Raw genomic sequence first — 20,978 nt, 5'->3', positions numbered from 1 at the left:
TTGGTAGCTAAAATGCTAGCACATCAGTTTTTTTTTTCTCTTTCAATTCTAAGTTTGACGCCATTTTAGTTTTTAGATATTATGTTAGGAATTTGGACTTACTGTAGAGTGTTTTTTTTTTTTTTGCTTACAAACTTTATGGATGTTGCATTACATCCGTTCTGTTTATGAATGCGTGTTTTTATAAGCATGTTAAAATTATTAAGAAAGAGATTAAGTAAAATTGAAGATTATATATATTGAATTATGTTTATTTTTCCAAAATTATATAAGAACTCACGATGATATCAATATTCAATACAACAAACATGGCACATATAATGAATGTCCATGGTAATTTTCCTTACAAAATCATTATCCCAGTCTTCAAAGTATACTACATGCAGAGGGTAATTAAGGAGGACAATGATGGCTATAGCAGAATCCCCCACCCCCATGCAAGTCCATGATATTTTACATGATCAATTCACGTACTCAGTTAACCAAATATATAATGAATTAAATTTGTACACAAACTTATTGAGTTGACACATACTCACCCCATTAAAGTCCAAATGCATGGTTAAAAATGATCATTGGAAGGCAGTGTGTATGGGTCATGGTGGGGTATATGACGGGGTATAATTTGGTTTAGGGCATTCTTTACATCCACAATAGTCTTTTTCCCCTTACCATTTTCCTTGACTCTGGCCCTCATCTCTGCCACAAACACTCCATCATCCCTAACCCATGATTGCACCATCATAACTTCCACCCCAAACTCCCTCAACATTGTCATCACATCCAGCAACAACCCTTCCCTATGCACACACTCCAACTCCAACAGTGCATCGTTCTCTATGATCGAAACCTCAACCTCCCCCATCCTCCTCTTCCCCGGGTGCCGCTCACGTGCCTCCAGCCTCTCAATCTTCTCCCTTAGCTGTTTTATGTATTCGATGGTGTCTCCCAGAATGGATGCCTTGTCCATTCTTGTTACAAACGGTACCATTGAACGCAAAGTCAGAAACCTCTCATTCAACTTCTCTCTCCGACGGCGCTCCGCCATCACATGGCTGGTCTCGTATGACGGCGCCCCCTTGGCCTTTAGCCGGTTGGCGTGCAGGTAAGGAACACTGAAGAGGATGTACTTGAGGAGCCACTGAGAGGTGACGTCTGCCACCGTCATGTGAAAGTGACCGTGGTACTCGTCGGTGCCGGAGTTCCATTTGTTGAAAGCTGATTGGAAGGAATCAGTGAGGTGGTTGACGGAGGGTGAGTCCGGCCACCACCCAGAGTTCTTTTGGAGGATGCTGGACACTGTCTGAGAGTAGTGAGTGTCTGTGTCGCCTTGTGCTATGTTTTCTGTCGGAGGATGTTCTGCAAAACAAAAAACAAAACGTTATAAATATCACTTAGAAAATATAAAATTTAAAATAGTTATTAATTATATGATAATTTATGATTAAATGATAGTGTAAAAACAATTATATTGTACAACACATTTAAATTTTATTTTATAAGCTAAGAATATATTATCAAAGAAATAGATTTAGTTTTTTTTAAATAAAATGATGCGTACAGTAAAAAGTTCAGACAACGCTCGCAAAGGTAGGGGGTGAATTTATATAGCCCTTCAAAGTATAATTGAGAAGTGAGTTTAATTGAACTATGCAACTGAAAAAATGTTAGTAATTGATGCTTTAGTATCTCTATCGACCTTAATGCTTAAGATGTCTCCATATCTAATGGTTAAGAATGTGAAATAATTCCTCTCAATTGCTTTTGTTAAGAATAACATATCTTTTTCCAAGGAAGATATTCAAGATTTTTTAAAACTTTCTTAAGATTAGTTGCAATTATTTATTAGATGAGAATGAAAATTTTTATTAGAAGAGAGGAAATAAGGTTTCAAAGAAGAGTTAGTTCTATGATTCAAATTTTACACACACAAGCAATCAATTTACCATGTATTCTCTATTTGTAATACTTTATATACACGAGGGACATTTAAACTATAGATTTATTTCATATTCTTGTTGCAAGATATTCTGATTAATCTTTAAAATATTTTTTTATAAGAATAAGTCTGCAGAGGCTTATCTAAAAAAGATACTTTAAATTTTTTTCTTTGAGATATTTTTTGGAGAAATAATTGAACTTTTGTTGGTTAGGGTTTCTTTTATATTTGTATTTATTTATTATTTGCTGATTTAAAAAAAAATATAAATTTTGACATCATTGTCAAATACCTCTTTCTCTTATATGTATACATATACTTACTCAATACGCCTACTAACTAATCAACCTGTCACTTGACTTGACTACTAGACAATATGAAAAAAAAAATTCTACATTTATGCCTATTCAATTTAGTTTTATTACGAGACTATTAGACTAAAAAAAATGGAAATTGACTAATGCTCACTATTAAATTTAATGTAAATAAAAGGAACATATAAATAACGTTAGAAAATATTTTTTCTATGAGAAGCCAGTATTTTTATTAGTATTAAGGATAAGACTACTTTGGAAGCAAAAGACAATGATCAGATTCCAAATTACTAAAACAAATTTTTTTATTTAAATTAAATACAAAATTTCATTTTGGTTTTATAACTTATATAAATCCATCGATGTAATATAAAAAAACTTCCTACATCTATTAAAATATAACTAGTGTAATAAGAGGATTTTTAATAAAACTCATTCAAAGTCAAAGGCAAATATTAAAGATCAAATACCAAATGAGCAACACGTTCAAACTCGTTATTCTTATCTAAAAATCAAGCATATTAAATGCCTAAAAAGCTAGCAAACCTTTGACAAAAACAGCCCCCTTATCATAAAACCCTTTATTATTGATGAAAAAGGATTATATTGACTTAAAAACAATGAAGATTGCACACTAGATTAAATGAATGAGATGTAGGAAAAAATATTTAGGGTAACATGTGGGATCCATCTTCCATTACTTCTTCTAATGGCTCTTACTATTACATTTATTTTCTTGATGTCTACACTAAATACACATGATTTTATCTCTTACATCATAAATTTCAGGCTAGTACAGTTTTTAAATTCTTTAAAATCTTGGCTAAAAACCAAAATGGTTTTACTCTAAAAAATATCCAAACTGACAATGTCAAAGAACTTTTGTGTTTAAAGTCATATCTTGCTGAACATGGTATCCACTATCGTTTGATTTGTCCCTATACCCATGAGCAGAACGGATCTATTGAACGCAAACATCGTCACATAACAAATGTTGGATTAACTCTTCTTGCTCACGCCAATCTCCCTATAAAATCTGGGGTAAGGCCTTCACCACCGCTGTGAACATTATCAACGTTTTACCATCATCTGTTATTAATTTTGATACTCCTTATCATTTGCTTTTTAACACACAACCTGATTACAATTTTTATAAAACTTTTGGTTGTGCATATTACCCTCTCATAAATAAATTGAATTTTTGTTCTTCTCAGTGTTTATTTCTTGGTTATAATCCACAATATAAAGGTTATATTTGTGAATCTCCATCTGGTAAGAGATACATTACACGCCATGTTCTTTTTAATGAATATGTATTTCCTTACTCATCTTGTTTTATTTCATCTGATACAACTCAATCTCCTGCTATGCAAGATACATTCTCTACTCATCATTTAACTGTCATCAACTCTACTATTTCTGCATCACCCTCCACCCCTTCCTCGCATCATCCTTCCTCTTCCTTTTGCATCACCATCACCCTCGATTCTATCTCCTCCTACTATCAACTCATCACCTCACCATACATCTTCTATTCTTTAGAATGCTCACCCAATGATCATCAGAGGTAAATCTGGTATTTTAAACCTCAAGTGTTTAATACTGAGTTTAACATTGTTCCTTCAACGTTCAAAGAGGCTCTTCAAAATAATAATTGGGTTGTCGCAATGCAGGAAGACTATGATTCCTTATGTGCCAATCATACTTGGACTCCCACCTCACCACCATCTGATATCAAGTCCATTGGTTGTAAGTGGGTGTTCAAAAATAAGTGCAACGTTGATGGTTCTTTCCAACATCACAAAGCTAGGCTTGTCGCCAAAGGATTTCATCAACATGCCAACATTGATTACTCAGAAACTTTTAGCTCTGTGATCAAGCCAACAACCATACGTATTGTTTTAACCATTGCTTTGTCCAACAAATGGCCTATTCACCAAATTGACATCAACAGAAACTTATTCATCTTTATTTATCAAAATTGACACACATATTACATTATTTGTTCTAATTTATGTTGATGATATTCTCATAACTGGAAGTTCTCGTAGTGTTATACAATCACTAATTATTTCACTACAACAACACTTTGGACTCAAAGATCTCGGTAGGCTCCATTACTTCCTTGGCATTGAAGCTTCGTGGACTCCCAATGGTTCTCGTCATCTTTCTCAAAAAAAGTACATCAAGGATTTGCTACAAAAGTCAGGAATGTTGTCATCCAAACCACAAGCAACGCCAATGATATCTTCCATTCGTCTCACACGGGATGGAACCACAACCGTTGATGATCCTTCTCTATACAGATCCATTGTTGGCTCACTTTAATACATTCTCATCACTTGTATTGAATAATCATATAGTGCCAACAAAGTCTGTCAGTTTCTTCATCATCCTCAACTTCACCACTGGAAAGTTGTCAACCACATATTACGATATCTTGCTAGCCCTACATCACATGGTCTATTACTTCAACCTTCTCTATGCTTCAACATCACTTCCTTTGCCGATGCTGACCGGGGATCTGACCTAGATGATTAAAAATCCACTTCTGGATACACTGTTTATTTGGGACTCAATTCAATAGCTTAGGCTTCAAACAAACAAAAGATTGTCTCTCGTAGCACTACATAAGTCGAGTATCGCAATATTGCTGCTTCTTTAACTGAGAATAAATGGGTTCGTAATCTTCTTCATGAATTATGCCTATCTTATCCTACACCGAAAATTTACAGTGATAACCTTGGTGTCGTTTTGCTTGTTGCTAACCCTATCATGCACTAAAAATAAAAACATTTTGATCTCAATCTTCACTTTGTTCGTGAATCTATTCAACAACAAGATCTGCAACTCTTACATATTCCTGGTCATCACTAAATCGCAGATCTTCTCACCAAGCCTCTCACTGGAACTTCTTTTCATAAGCTCATGGATAGACTAATGATTATGCCTAACCCCATCATTAGTTTATGGGGGGCTATTCGTTTTTTTTTATCAGCAAAAAATAAATATAATAAAGGAGGTACTTCAGGGGTACCTCAACCCGTATACAAAAACCCACAGAACTAATACTACAGCCGACTCATATAACATAACCATGAGGCCAACTCCAACACCTACACCTACACAGCAATCTCAGACCCAACTATACCAATGGAACAAAGATAGCGTCTACACATTCTCATTCTTCGGTGCCTATTCAAAACTAAGTGCACACTAAGTGATTGTGGGCACATAGCATTATATACACCAATAAGCATTCAGACATAATGATTCAGAGACCACGTGCATTTTCCTAGATGTTCCAACACAACATCAGCTTATATAGGCATAGAGAATGCCACATGTCGATCTGCAAACCGCTTCATGCCTTCATTTCCCCCTCCACCGAATTCTTTACTCACACTAACCGAACAAGCTTATCCAAGTTCCACTCTTCACTGCTCTGCTTACCTTGCGGGCTGACTCTCTAAAGCTGCATATTATGTTGCTATCCAAGAAGTAACGCAGCTGCCTTAGTATATATTAGCATGTACTCCCCCTGCTCCTTCATTCACCAGTTCTAACCCCAATTAATATGCCCCTTAAACTTTCTAGCAGCTCCTCCACCTGTGCTAACTTCCTTTTAGTTACCCTGCTATGCACACCCATCCAACACCACCTCTTATTTAGCCATATTAACAGCTCAATTCTAGCACAGGGTCTCCCTTCCACATTCTAGTTTGCTAATAAGCAATGTCTAGACATTGTTCATCTTCCCTGGACCAGCAACGACCTTAGACGTCTACACCTTACATGTCCACCTACAGAATTCATTTGACCACGTTCCACTCCTTACTTCATTTACATACCTAACACCAAACTCCCTATACCCTTACTAGCCTTCCTAGCCAGCCAATTCCTAAAATTCTGCTTCCAATATGCCTTATGTAGCAGTTTCAACAACAACCTCAAAAAAAGAACTTCTGACAGATGCTACTTCCCCCAGCTCTACTCCCTCCACTAGACATATCTCCCCTTTTTATGTGGCCTGCATAGCCCACACTTTTCAACATATGCTTACACTGCATACCCCAAGTAGTCTACCTCCCAATAGTTAGCAACAACTTTTAATATAGATGATAGGATTTAGATGCCAATCAGAGAAAGCATAATTGAAGGGACCAGCCCTATGCTTCAGCCACAACCATGATCTCAATTGAACCACTAAGAAAATTTCTTCTGCATCCGCAATCTTTTGTTTAAAAATGATTGAGTTTCTTTGCTCCCATATACACCTTATAACTACCGCCCATATACCTCTCCAAACCTGATTTTGCTTGGTAGTCATAAAGGATAAGTGAAAACTCTCAAAGTGGTGCTTCAAGTCCTTATGTTGGACAAAGAGAATTCCTATCCACTTAAGGCACTGGGACCATACTCGTTGGATAAGGGGACATTCTACAAACATGTGTTGAGTTGACTCATCAGAAGCCTGACAAAACACACAAGTCAGAGAACTCACTTGCACCCCTCTTCTAGCAAGATTAGATCTTGTCGGCAGTCTGTCCCATAGTCCCCTCCATGCACTTGGGGGGCTATTAGTTTAGTAGTGATGTTAGTATTGTTATTATGTTTTCACTCTCTCTTTCATGTATATGTTCTCTACCCATTTTATCACGTAATATAAGTTTTATTTCCACAATATTCATTTGCTTTCTCTCTCATTCCAGTCAAATCTTAGGGAGTATTGTGAGAGTCAAAGGTTGTTGCATGGATGCAATTAATTAGAGTAAAAAAAATATATTTTGAAAATGTAAGATGCATTATGAGGATTGTTAGGTAAAAAAATTCTCGATTCAAAATATAATTTGTTTTGTATTGATTCAAAATATAATATTATATATATATATATATTTATATATATAAAAGAAAATCTTAAAATAAAAATTAATTTTAGAGAAAAAAAATAATTAGTTGCTATAATGACTAAATTAGAAACCATTTTAGAGACAAACAAATTTTGAGTTTCTAAATTAGTTTCTATTATTGTTAAACACTACCAATTATTTAGATTCTAAATTTCGTAACAAAAACTCTAATTTAGTCATTATAATAACTAATTATTTTTTTTATATAAAATTGGTTTTTTTAATGTTTTTTTTTGTGATATATATATGAATTAGAATTGATATAAAAAGATGTTATAACACGTTATTTTTTTTTATCAATTATTACAATTGGTCTGCAAGTTGTGTTGACTGTTAGACCAAAGTAGTAGTAGGTGGGGAAAGAATGGCCTTTGGAAAGTTTAAACTCAGAAGAAAAAAAAGGACAATTGACATGAAAGGATCGCAGGTAGTTGAGATGACGAGAGGAGTGGAAAATGATACTTACAACGAATACTAGAGTGGGGAAGAGATCATTCACTAAGAAAATTGCAGCACGACTTAGGCTCTTGGTTGTAGACATGAAGAGATATATATATATATATATATATATATATATATATATATATATATATATATAAAATATAATATAATATAAAGTGTCAGTATACTATATATATTGAATGAATTAATTACTGTCTCACATCATTCATTAGTGGGATCCTTTGAATGTCTCAAAATATTTATAACTAAAAAAGAGAGGAAATGTTATACTTTTTTCAATAATATATAGATTTATTGAAATTTCATCTAAACGCCTATATAAATTAATAACCAATTTTTAATTATTTAAATAATAGTCTTTTCTAACAAAATATAATTTATCTAACTAATGATCTTAAAAATTGCAAATTATCCTAATACGTTAATAAGAATATACCAAAATACATATACAAGTGAAATGAAGAGAGAAATAAAAGAAAGTGATAATGATGAAAAATGAAATGTTAGAATATTATACATAAAATATAATATAATTACCTGGAGGTTGTGGTGGTAGTTGAAGATGAAGAAGTTCCAAGCCTGCAGAACACAGTGCCATGGATTCCTCTGTGGGGAAGGAATCCAAGTGGTGGGAGCCATCTCCGGGTGACACGACCCTAAACTCCTGCAACGTGTCGAGCTCCATTAGTTCGGTGGGTATGAAAGTGTTATGAACTACTAATCCTGCTTCAGAGTTGAACTTGGGTTCTTCTTCTCCTTTATGAACCACGTTGATGTGTTTTTGGTTGGGTGAGACAGTAGTGGCAGTGACAAGAACAGGGTATGAAGAAGAAGTGGGATTGGATGTGGAATGCTCTGACACTGCAGGCTTTGCCGTTGGAGGCTGCTCATCTATGAAGAAACTCTTTATGTGTTGGATGAAATTTATGTCTTCTTCCATCTAATTGGTTAGTTAAGAAACATGCATGCATTAAATTTAGGTCATCTTTTGTTGAATAAACACAATCTTTGTTTCTTGATTAATTACCTTCTCAGTTGTGCCCAACTCAACCACGCCCTCCAACACAGGAATGCACACCACTGTCTGCACTTTGCATGCCACAAACTTTAACATATAACCAAAATGTCTTACTATGTTTGAAGTACTGTTACAAAATTATTCAATTTTGAATTTTCTTCCTAATTATAATTCAAGATTTTCATTTGATAATGCATGCATGCATGCATGCGCGCTTTTTAGTCGGGTTGACGTCATCGCTGAAGACGTACGTACAGATATTGTTTTTAATTATACTTGATAAATAATATTAGTTTATTAAGAATAACTATATATTTTTATTAGAAAAAGCATCTCGGGTTCAATCTATTACGTTTTTCAAGTAGTGTTTTATGCATTTCATTTTCTTTTTCATTCTTTATGCATTCCACCGTACAATTATATTTCTTTATTTTGTCATTTTTCCAATTAGGTTGAAAGTTTGTATTTCATTGTTTATTTTTTTTATCATTAAGTAATTTGGAGCATTTAAGGACTAACTCTATTACAAGAAAAACTATATGTTGTAATCCAAAAAACCTGAGACCAATTTAGTTTTTCAGTCAAAAAACCTGTATCCTTAAGCTTTGTAGACCGATTGCTTAATATTAAACAAAACTGATTAGTATAATATAACCAGTATCTTTCTATCTCTAAAATTTTAGGGGGAAAATTTAAATAAAAAACTTCAATAATTTGTTTAATTAATTTAAAAAAAATTATTTTAAAATGTTGTTTGATTTGCTCTATTAATATGTGAGGATATTAGGTTATTTCATGTCAAAATTTATATTTGTCAAATTAATTGCTTAATAGAGTTTATTTTGTGTAGTTTAATTAAATTATATGTAGAATATATTTATCATAAATACCACAATAAATAGTTTTCAAGAAACAAAAGTCTTGTTATTATTCTGGCCCTATTGTATTATTAGGGTTCTGGGAACTTTATATGGCAGACTCTGTACGTTGAATCATAGTATTTTTCATGTAATTGATAACCTCTTTTCTTTTACTTTACCGAATTCCAGTTTAATAAAAAAGCCTTTTTAAGAAACAAAAAATATATTTAACGATGTCTACCAGAAATGGAAAAGCCATTGGGAAAATTTTCACCTGAATATGAGCACTCTGGGCGTGGAAGATTTTGCCATGGGTGAAAAAGGAGAGAGAAGAAGAAAGTTAGTAAGTGAAGGTTCTTATATGCATGGAAAATATTACATAACGATATATGGTACAGAAAACATTGGCGTGAACTAGAAAAAAAAAAAGCTTTAATGCAGAGTTTGAAGTAATGAAAAATGAATAATTTATTTAGAAAAAAAGGACATATTGCTTTTTCCTTCTTCTCTTCTGAGTACATGTTTGCAGTGGCTGGGAATTGTGCCGAAAAGTGATGGATAAAATGATAATTGGTAAGTACCTTGGCAAGAATAGCTCTGGAAAATGTTCTGCTTTCTACTTCGTTTGCACCAGTGAGCCATAAATGCTGCCTCCTGGCATATGCTGTTCCGGGCAACCTTATATATAGTACATCATCATCAATCAGTTCTTTCTCAAACTAATGCTTTTTTAAACAAAACCAGGACCATAATCCTTCCAACAAATTTTTAAAAATAAAATAAGGTAGGTATTTAATGTAATAGTCGATAAAATATCACAGTAATAAAACATGAAATAGAAACTAATTTTTAGAGACCAAAATAATTAATTGCAATAGTAACTAAATTAGAAACTATTTTAGAAATTAAAAAAAAAATTAGTTTCTAAATTAGTTTCTATTATTGTTAAATAGTTTCTAAATTGATATCTAATTAGCAATCAAGGTTTTAAAAACCAAATTTAAAAACTAAATAATTGGTAGTTAAACCTTGGTTGCTAATTAGATACCAATTTAGAAACTATTTAATAATAATAGAAACTAATTTTTTATTTAATTTTTAAAATGGTCTCTAATTTAATTACTATTGCAACTAATTATTTTGGTTTCCAAAAATTGGTTTCTATTTCATGATTTTCTTGTAGTGAATGTTGCATCATTTTTCAGACAACAATTTTATGTGTATTGATTAATTTAGTTTTGAAGTTAAAACTCATTTCCATTTTAATCAATCACCAAGTTTAATCTAAAGATAAACAGTATTTGGGTGAAACTGAAAAAAGTTATGCATACATTTATCACCTAAAACTGTTTTAATTATCAACCAAATCTTGGAGATCTAATATATTCTTTCCCAAATGAAAAGGGTATGCAGTGTGAAAACTATTAAGGTAAAGATGAGAGGAAGGGGAAATTGCAATTGAAATCGAAAGAACTAATGAATTGACGCCCCAGATAAAGTTTAAAAAGTGAAAATGCAATGATTCTTAGATTTTAGACTCTGGATTAAGTGTACATACTTGATGCAACTTGATACTTTTTCAGTCTTATTCAATAGTTATACACAAATCTACTTTACCAAATAATAACATGTTCCTTTGGAGTTGTCCAAGTAATCCTCATCTTTCATACAAATGTTATATTCCATACCCCAACTTAGTTTCTATCTTATTCTCATAAGCTATTCATCTTGTTCGAATCCTGCTCATCACGGGAAGTCCAAAATGTTGATATTGACTTTCAATTTATGAGAAAATTAATCAGTCCAATCCTCTAAACTAAAACTGGTTTATGTTAAACTCATCAGTTCATCAGATTGTTGAGTTGTTAACTAAGTCATTCACTGGTGCTCATTTTCAAGCAACAAATCTTTGAAAACTAATAATTACTTAGTTAGTCATGTGTTTTCTATTCTAAATAAGTTTAGTCATTTTTCACTCTTTATATCTTACATGTGCAAATTATCATTAATGATATATTATTCTTTTCCAATCTCCCTTCTAATATCCCTTTTCTCTTAACAATGTCGAGCTCAGTAAGTTACATAGCATTCGCACCAAACATTGGAGAATGCAAGAAGGGTTCAGTGGTTGACCACAGTGCACATAGTGACAGTTGATAATTATTTCTAAGAAAAACTAATATAATAGAAATTATATATAAATTAAATTTTGTTCAATTTTCTTTTATATATATTTTCTTAAGGATCCGTAAACTTATCCTAGAAGATACAGAAGATATATCAAATGTTGCAGGGTGGTATAGCTGGAAACCAAAACCTATGGATTCTTTAGTTTTTTTGGACTTCCTTTTTTGTTTTTCTGTTGGAATTATCTTTACAGGGACGAGTGTAATTACGTTTTCATAGGTCATTATTGGTTTCTGAAGATTAACTAGCAAACATAACTTCTACATTTGTAACATCTCTGTTCCACGTTTATTTATTGATTTTACTCTTTTGCTAATAAAAAAAACTTATCCTAGAAAAAAAACAAAGACCAGAAGGACAGACATTGGGGAGAGGGAGAAAAGCAACATCATTTGAGCCTTGGTTATGAAGTGGCATGAGAGGGACCGATAACTTTTTTCCTTTTTCGGTTATAACTCTTGTCTCTTGCTACAAAGCATGGTAATTCGTTCAAAAGGTAAAAGTTGGGGGAAGCCATGAAAAGGACGCGTGGTTATCGAACACTGTGTATGACAATCATGCATGCGAGGAGCAATTGCATGTGCTTAAAATATAGTTCCAAGTGTTATATATATATATATATAGATATCGTTTTGCAAGTTATCATGCCGCAAAGTAGTTCCAAGTTTATACAAAATTTAAACATAGTAAGTAAAAAAAATGATGATTGTTTTGAAATGATGTTATCAGAATTGGTTGAATATTAAAGTTTTGCAGCTGCTATACCAACAATTCTTCTCCTATATCTGTTTCACTGAAAGGAACCATATCTTTTCTAAGGGAAGTGCTAGAGCCTCGAGCTGTGTTATTGACCATTGCTTTATTTTCTTCCAAAGATTGAACGTATAAATTGTAGCAATTCCCTTTTTCAACTGGCTTTAACGAAAGCTAGGGCTAAACAACACTCTGGTCTGCCTTTATAATTCACCAAGGGTAACTTTATTTTCTGTGGAAAAGAAAATAAAGCGACAAGAAAGAAAAATTTTGTATTTTGAATGCTTCAAATCATCATTGCAATTTTCTTTTGTTTTAGCTTTAACTAAAGTTGAGCCTCCACCGACTTATAAGAATGGATACCGAGATATATTTTTGTGAGTAAATCCCTAGGTTAATTAGTTTCAAAGAATATGAACATTGCTGATCCTTTAGTTCCTCAATTTTTTAATCTTACTTTTCATTACCATTTTTTGCACAAAACGCATTAGATTAGAATATATTTTATAAAATGTTCGAGAAATGAAAGGTTTTAAAAATATTTAAGACTAAAATGTCTGAGGATATATATTGACTCCTTAAAATAAATCCAACAAAAATCATTTCACTATAAAATTGAGCATTTATTTCACTAGAAAAATTATAAAACAGTTTTCAACGGTAAAATTTGATATGGTGAAAAGAAAGTAGATTGAAAAATCATCTCATTCCCAAAAGTAGAATCTCAAATCTCTAACAATCACAACCTTTTTGGACTTTATTTCTAGCATCGTATGATCAAGTGGGAAGAGAGAGAGAGAATGTTTGATCCCAAAAGTGAAACCTAACTAATAGCTAGTTTGTTTGATTTGTTTATACAAAAATTATACTTTGACATTTGTTTTACAGCCTATTCTAATTAACTACATAATAATATATATGAAAATATAAACATATATGTTTAAAACATTAATATATGAAATTGTCAATTGGTTGTATTTTTTTAAAGGAGTAAATATATATCATCTCTGTTTGTTTGTACTGCACTTAGATCTAGCAACCATGAATCACTCTCTTAAAAAGAACACAAAAATGAAAGATGAAGAACGCATTTGATAGAATGAATGATGTATGAAGTTAAAGATGAGAAAAAGTTGAAGGGTTGATAAAGAAGAGAAAGAGAAAGAGAAGTGGAGTTACCCGTCACCAGGAAGAAAGGAGAAAGATACACACAACAAATAGAACCATTCTGATTCCGTTAGATCTTCAGGAGACAAAGCAGCACATGGTCTTCGAGTTTGAGCGTTTGCTTCTCCAGCAGACAACGATTCATATAACTCTCGAAGTTGCTCGCTTCTTTGCAGAGAAGCTTCTTCAGTGCTCACTTCCATTGCTTGAACTGTCTTCCTAGTCTTAATTGCTCCGTTGTAGTACCCATCACCCCACGTCAAAATCCTATCAAAATCGTGTTATATTTCAATAATCAGTTTGGCTATTGATCATGAAAAACATTGTTTTCTTCAGATGATTGGATCTGCTTTGTGTGAAAATCAATCTTGTGGCAAGAAAAGGGATGTAAACACTTATTCAAATGCAGATCAAAACTTAAATCAGAAAAGGGTCAGTGTAAGTATGATTTGAAGAAGCCTAAAATGGAGAAGGTTGGTAGGTAAGGTACCCTTGTTGAGGACAAAGTTGCCAGAAGAGGCTGTAAGTCCACTGAACTGATTGCACTGCAGCCCTTAACATGCTTTGAAGCCTGCTATTTGGCGGTGCAGCCATTGTTCCTTCCCAGCAGCTACCACTCCCTCGATTGATTCTTTATCTTCCTACCAAATGTGAGAAAATTTTGCTACGGGGTTTCCAAAATAAGGGAACAGGCGATTATGGATCATTGGACTTTGTCGTTATTCATGACTTCAAAATCGAACATATTTACATCAGCAACAACAACATACGACAAGGTTAAAACAATGGTAATTACACTTTCGTATTCTTTTGTGTGCATAAGAAGAAGAAAGGGTTTTAGAAAAGTATGACTTTGAGGTGAGAATATATAATATAAAGAGTAAATTGACGGTGTTTTTTTTTTACGTTATAAAGTAAATTACAAATGTAAAGTCATACATGCACATTTTTCAACAGTGCCAAAAACAACTTTTCTTTTTCCCTTCCAACAATTTTTCAAAGAATTTTAACGTTAGTCATGTCCCTATAATAGGTCTCACGTACAAAGAGACTGGGATATTTTTCATATATATATATATATATAACTTTTCAATTATAGATTAATATATTAAAAATCTAATCATTAAAAATGTAAACAATGTAATTACTATTTGCGGATAAAAAAATGTAATTACTATTTTTCTTTATAATGAATTAGCTTTTATTTACGGAGAGCGGTCAAATATTTTTTTCAATCATTGAAATCTATGCGTTAGTAAAAAAATTTTATTGTAAAAGTTAATTACTATCAACCAAATATATATGAATGTCTGGAGTTAGTTATCGTTCATCTCAAACACATAATAATGAGATTAAATATTTCTAGAACAGCTAATCACCAAGTTCTCCCAATTACTGAGAACTTAACGAATTCTTTAATGTAAAGGAGAAAAGAAAGATGAGGTGCTTTAATTAATGAAAAATGGAACATAAAATATATAAACATTAAAGAGAAAACAAAGTTGGAGAAAAGTATTTCAATTTCATTATTTTCTCATTTTTTTAATTAAATATTTTTTTTTTCATTAAAATGTCTCTATTTCTCTTCTTTTTTTTATGTATGTATAGACGTAACGAAAATACTTTTCTGCATTAATAATTCTCATGCAATAAAATATTTATTTGGAAATTTCTTAAATTAAGAAGTAAATTTGAAGAGAAATTTGAGAATGAATAAGTGGCGAATAAGTTAGTTCTAACGAGGTAAATGGGTAAATGAGGGATGGAATATATATATTATAAAGTGGAAGGCTTCATAGCTTTCTGGTCAATGTTGACTGGTTGCTCTACCAGACAGTTTTGATGTATGTTTGAGGGATGATGTAAGCAATTCTTCTAGATAAACCTAGGGCTCCTTGTGCTTATCATTTTAAAAAGTTTACTTATTTCTATAAATTTGATTTGTTAGGTGCGAAAAGTATTTTACTCTTCACAAGCAGTAAAAATTATGATCAGAATATATAATCAAAGATAATAATGTTTAAGTTATTTAGGCATAAACTATTTCCTGAAGAAAGTATTTGACAGGTTTGTTTAATGATGATATAGTAATAATATAATATATCAATTTTATAATATTATTAATTAGAAGTGTAAAAGAAGCTTATATTTATGTAAGATGTACATATATTATATTCAATTATTAATTAATAAATGAAAATAAAAGTAATCTTTTTATTAGCGAAAAGAATATATTGAATGAGAGTATTTGCGAGCCTTTTACTACATAATATTATGCAAATGTAGATTTAATCCCTTTGAGACTTTATCATTTGGATTCGGATGACAAAGCAGACCAGACTAGCCTGTTCCGTATTGATCCGTCTCGCATCTGACTCGTCTTGCAAAGTGAATGTGGACTAGATTTTACGTTCCGTCCTGCATAAAGGCTGGTTTGCAGGTTTGCGGGCCAACCCGCATTCATTTTATTTTATTTTTAGAAACTGAATGATTTTTTTTTTACTTTTTACTCTTGAAAAATTGTTAAATCGAACCTATATATTTGTTACTATCAAACATGAAATTTTTTTTCTTCCATTTCAAACATATTCAAACATCAATAATTTAATTAAGATAAAAATCAAATATCAATATTCTTCCTCTTCCAAAACATTAAAAATAACTAATTCAAAAACATTAAACATAAACATTATTGATATTCTTCCATTTCAATAACATTGGATGCAACCTTAGAAGAACTTTCATCCAATTTTTCATAATTATAATCTTCCCCGTCATCTGCATACATTAAAACAATCACAATGAATTAATTAATTTTTCATAAAAATATTATAATAAAAATAAGATCAATTAAAATAATTGAATTACCCTCAGAAAATTCATGCTTCCAACTAGAAGTACAAATGATTGCTTCCACGTTTTCAGGCAAAAGTCGATTCATATACTTATTAAGAATTCGAGAACCAATGCTAAATGCAAATTCTGATGCAACTGTGGTTATTAAAGCAAGATTAGAAAAGCGTTGACTATCACTTTTCCACCAATCTAACACATCCATTTGCTATAAAAAGTTAAAATCCAAAGTTGGTTCATCCAAATAAGTGTCAAGTTGTGACCTTCCAACTTTATATATTAGTTACTTGAAGCTTGCGCATTTTTAATTCCTATTATGATGTAATAAGTTAGTATATTGGACTGCTGCAAAAAGAATTAAAAATTAATTAAAGTGCATTAATAAGTATTATTAAAGTAAGTAACTTACATAAAAAAAGACTTGGTTTAGATATAGATGATGAGAATGAAGATTGTCCTTGCTTATGCTTCTCAACATTTGATGATGTTGTCAAACTTTAGACAGAATATTCAACAAAAAGTTTGTATAATTTTTCCTTGATCTTTTCCAATTTTAGTTCCCAAGTAAGTGAATTAATTTTTTCAAAGCAAAATCTCAATGTTTCTAACTTCATCCTTGGGTCTAAAATTGCACCAAATGCAAATACAACGCTATATCATCCCAATATTTCTGAAACTTTACTATCATCAATTTAACCATGTTCTTAATTAGTACATCTTCATCCTTCACATTTCCATCAACAAACACTGAATTTTTCAAAACTTGTAAAAAATACAAGTTGGAAGTAGGATAACTTGTAGCATAAATCAAGTTAGTGATATCATAAAAGGGTAACAAGAACTTGAAATTTTTTCCAACTCTTTCCCACTCTTCATCTGTAGGGCAATATTTATAAGATTCATCAACCAAATCAAGCTTCTAAAAACACGTTGAAATTTGAGAGCACTTTTAATCATCAAATAAGTAAAGTTCCATCTTGTAGGGACATCAAGACACAACCCAAATGATGCATCAATATCGTTAAACCTTTCAAGGCATTATTTAAATTTCACTATTCTACTTTCCGAACCCCTCACATATTTGATGCTATTTCTAATTTGGTCCAAAACATGAAAGAATTCATCACCACTATCAAACCATTTTGTAAAAGAAGTTGAATTTTTAAAGTATTTTGGAGAACATCATTAGTAGAAGCATTATCCAAAGTCATAGAAAACACATTTTTTCTAGTCCCCAATCTTGTAAAAAATTATTAATTCATTAATGATATGAAACCCTCAGTATTGATAGATGTCCACAAATCAGAAGTTAAACATATCTTACTAAGAATGGAAGCAAGCAATTCCTTAAGCATTATTTTTTCTTTCATATACATTCTCCCAATATCAGCCTTAACAATGTTTCTAGAAATCATAATTGCATCAGGACACAAGTAGTTTATCCAAGTCCTAAGTTCGAAATACTCAACAAATTTGTAAGGCAAACTGTGCCTAATAATTAGACCAGAAAACAATTCCCGATGTACAACTTTATCTTTTTTTTTTTGCCTTCAACTTTCCCTGCATATTCAAAATCATTTGACCCACATCTTTAGTTTTTCTTTTAACACATTTCATAACATGACGATTTAATTGAGAAGTCTCATATTTTGTTCCACTAGTTACATATATTTTGTTGCAACTATTGCACTTTGCCCTTTCTTTTCCATCTTTTCCCTCCTCAATCTTAGTAAAATACCTCAAACAATTAGATGTGCTAGTCTTATCCCTTTTCTTTTTTCCAGGTTCAACAGTTTCAGATTGTTTCTCAATATTATCATCTTCCTCCATTTAAAACTCACAAAGAGGCATGCTACATTCCTCATCCATTACAATCCAATTTGCAAATTGAGATTCTGTTGGAAAATATAGAATAAACATATAATCTAAAAATAATTCTATAATTTAAAAATAATCTATAATCTAATTTATAGTTTATGAATAGTTGTCTCACTCACCACTTCCCTCACATGCACCACTTTTTTCTTCTCCTATGATTAATATAACAGGTTTAACTATGCACAATCCCTAATTTATATGGAGATAAACACAAATTCCCAATTTATATCAAAATTTCAAACCAAATAAAAACAAATCTCCAATTAATTTGTAGATAAAAAACATGCCTTGCGTGGTGGAGGAGGAGTGGAGGCAGCAGTAGCACAAGAAGAGCAAGCAGCGGCGCTGCCAAGGAGAGTGCGTCGTGTGTTGTGGAGTATGTTTTCTTTTTGGAACAACAACGTTGTGTAACACCTTCTGTAGTGAATGTTGAAAACCTAATTTTGCTTTCACTCAAAGAGTTTCCACTGCTGCCAAGTCAATTATTATTTTTTGTCTACGAGTTAGCGGGACAGCCCGCTCCGCCCCGCTGGTGTCCCGCGCGAGTTGCGGGTTATGTGGGGCGGGCTAATGTGGGTTAGCGGGTTGAAAAGGTGAGCCCACCTTGCATTTTTTACCAACGGGCCGCTGGCCAGCCTGCACGGTCCGCCCTATTTTGCCATCCCTACTTTGGATAGTCACCTTCATCCAAATCCAACAAAAGCTTTAATAAGTCATGAAAACATACCAAATATGCATAATAGTGTTTACTACTAATGTTTCTATGAGCATTATATTATATGATCACATCAAGTAAAATCTTCTAAAATACATATAAAAAACAAGAATACCATGATATAAATGAATACATTCTAAAATGGGCAATTTGATTGACTCTACTTTTTTTAAGGACAAGAAATAAATAAAATAATATGGAATACTTGAGAAGTGTCTAACCCTATTACAAAGAGAAGATCTAACAAAGAGGGCCTCCAAGTTGAATGCAAGAGATGATGAAAGTGAGCTTCGAACAAGGAAGGGAGGAGAAGAGGATTTTGTTAGCAGAACAAAGTCGACTTTTCTTTAAGTAAGAAACCATTTTGAACAGAAAGCCCGTTAACTGTGGTTGGACACAGGGAGATCTTAGTACAAGTTTTTTCCATTCAGTCGTTAAGTGTAGGAGGGCGAGGAACGGTTTAAACGGTGTTTTTGTGGACGGTCTTTGATGTGATGATAAGGAGGTGGTAAAAGATAAGGTTAGGAATTTTTTTAATTCTCGGTTTGATGGGGTCGACGGGGTTCATGACAGATTGGATAATTCTAATTTTAGCTCTGTTTCTGGGGAAGATAAAAAAATGTTGGTAGAAGATATATCTGAAGAAGAAGTAAAGTTTGCAGTGTGAAGTTGCGATAGTTCGAAGAGTCCTGGACCTGGAGACTTTAATTTTTGCTTTTTAAAATTCTGTTGGGAGATTTTAAAAGAGGATATTTTGAAGGTTGTGAGCGAGTTTGCAGTTAGAGGTAGTTGACGTAAAGGGTTCCTTGGATAGTGTTCTCGTGGCCAATGAGGTTTTAGAGGATGTGAAGAGGAAGAAGAAAGTTGTGTTTACTTTAAAGTTGATTACGAGAAGGCCTATGATTCTGTTAGTTGGGAGTTTTTATACTCTATGCTAAGAAGGTTAGGTTTTTGTGAAAAGTGGATCAGATGGATAAAATCCTGTTTAGAGTCCTCCTCAGTGTCCATGCTAGTAAATAGGAGTCCCACTATGGAGTTTTACCCGTAGAGGGGTCTGCGTCAAGGCAATTCTCTAATGCCTTTTCTGTTTCTTATAGTGGTAGAAAGTTTTTCAGGTGTTGTAAGGAAATCATTTAAGAAGAACCTGGTTAAGAGTTTGGAGTTTGGGGTCAAAAAGGGAGGAAGATTGCGTGGGTTTCTTGGAAAAAGGCTTGGGAGCCACGACAAGCTGGTGGTCTTGGTATTTTGAACTTAAGACTTTTCAATGTGGCTTTGCTAGGAAAATGGATTTGGCGTCTAGGTTCTGATAAGGGTGATTTGTGGAAGGAGATTCTCGAGTATATATACAGAGGTTGGAGAAGCTTGCAAAAGCAAAAGATCAATTATAAGAATTGCATCTGGTGGAGAGATTAGAAGGGGGTTAGGGGATGGAGGAATGGGGTAGGAACTTTGAGGACTGTTTCGAGTAGGGAGTGGGAAATGGGAAGGAAGTATTGTTTTGGAAAGAAGTATGGGTGGGTAATGAAGATTTGAAGAGTAAATTTTCAAGACTATTTTTCTTGTGTTGTAATAAAGAAGGTAATTTATAGTCTTGTGGGGAGTGGTTTAATGGTAGTTGGGTGTGGAAGTTTGTTTGGAGAAGATGTCTGTTTGATTGGGAGAAAAATCAGGAAGTTCAGCTGTTACAAGAGGTGCATGGAAATGTCTTAGTCTTGGATTATGAAGATAGTTGGGTTTGGAAGGTTGATAAGGATAGTGGGTTTAAGGTAAAGTCTGCCTATGATATTTTTGTTAGAATTATAAGTCTTAAACAAGAAGGGGGGAATGGGTGAATTGTTTTTGAAATATTTTCGCAAGTATTGAAGGTAGAGTGAAAGACAATGAAGAATCCATCAATTATAAATCTGTTCAGCCAATTATAA

The 20,978-nt window shown here is 32.7% G+C and overlaps 1 protein-coding gene across 1 annotated transcript; it reads right to left on the bottom strand.

The window, feature by feature from the left end:
- Positions 1-219: 219 nt before the first annotated feature.
- On the bottom strand, positions 220-14,459 carry LOC137814205 (basic helix-loop-helix protein A-like). Its single transcript, XM_068616799.1, has 7 exons — positions 14,101-14,459; positions 13,623-13,877; positions 10,085-10,181; positions 9,778-9,792; positions 8,653-8,709; positions 8,163-8,565; positions 220-1,359 (listed from the first exon to the last, which is right to left on the bottom strand). Exons 1-7 carry the CDS (start codon positions 14,202-14,204, stop codon positions 563-565), a joined length of 1,728 nt encoding a protein of 575 aa, XP_068472900.1. The 5' UTR covers positions 14,205-14,459; the 3' UTR covers positions 220-562.
- Between the last annotated feature and the right edge of the window lie 6,519 nt (positions 14,460-20,978).

This window comes from Phaseolus vulgaris, chromosome 1 (assembly GCF_000499845.2).
Source record: "Phaseolus vulgaris cultivar G19833 chromosome 1, P. vulgaris v2.0, whole genome shotgun sequence".
Taxonomy (NCBI): domain Eukaryota; kingdom Viridiplantae; phylum Streptophyta; class Magnoliopsida; order Fabales; family Fabaceae; genus Phaseolus; species Phaseolus vulgaris.
Note: the sequence above shows the minus strand (reverse complement) of the source record. Positions and strands in the feature narration are given on the sequence as shown.

What these genes read in the sequence shown, in the direction of transcription:
- LOC137814205 (XM_068616799.1), bottom strand. Translation starts at nt 14,204, where the DNA reads ATGGCTGCACCGCCAAATAGCAGGCTTCAAAGCATGTTAAGGGCTGCA. An exon ending in CAACTTTGTCCTCAACAAGG is followed by an intron (nt 13,878 to 14,100) that starts GTACCTTACCTA and finishes CGATTTTGATAG; the next exon opens with GATTTTGACGTGGGGTGATG. An exon ending in AGTTGGGCACAACTGAGAAG is followed by an intron (nt 8,566 to 8,652) that starts GTAATTAATCAA and finishes CTAACCAATTAG; the next exon opens with ATGGAAGAAGACATAAATTT.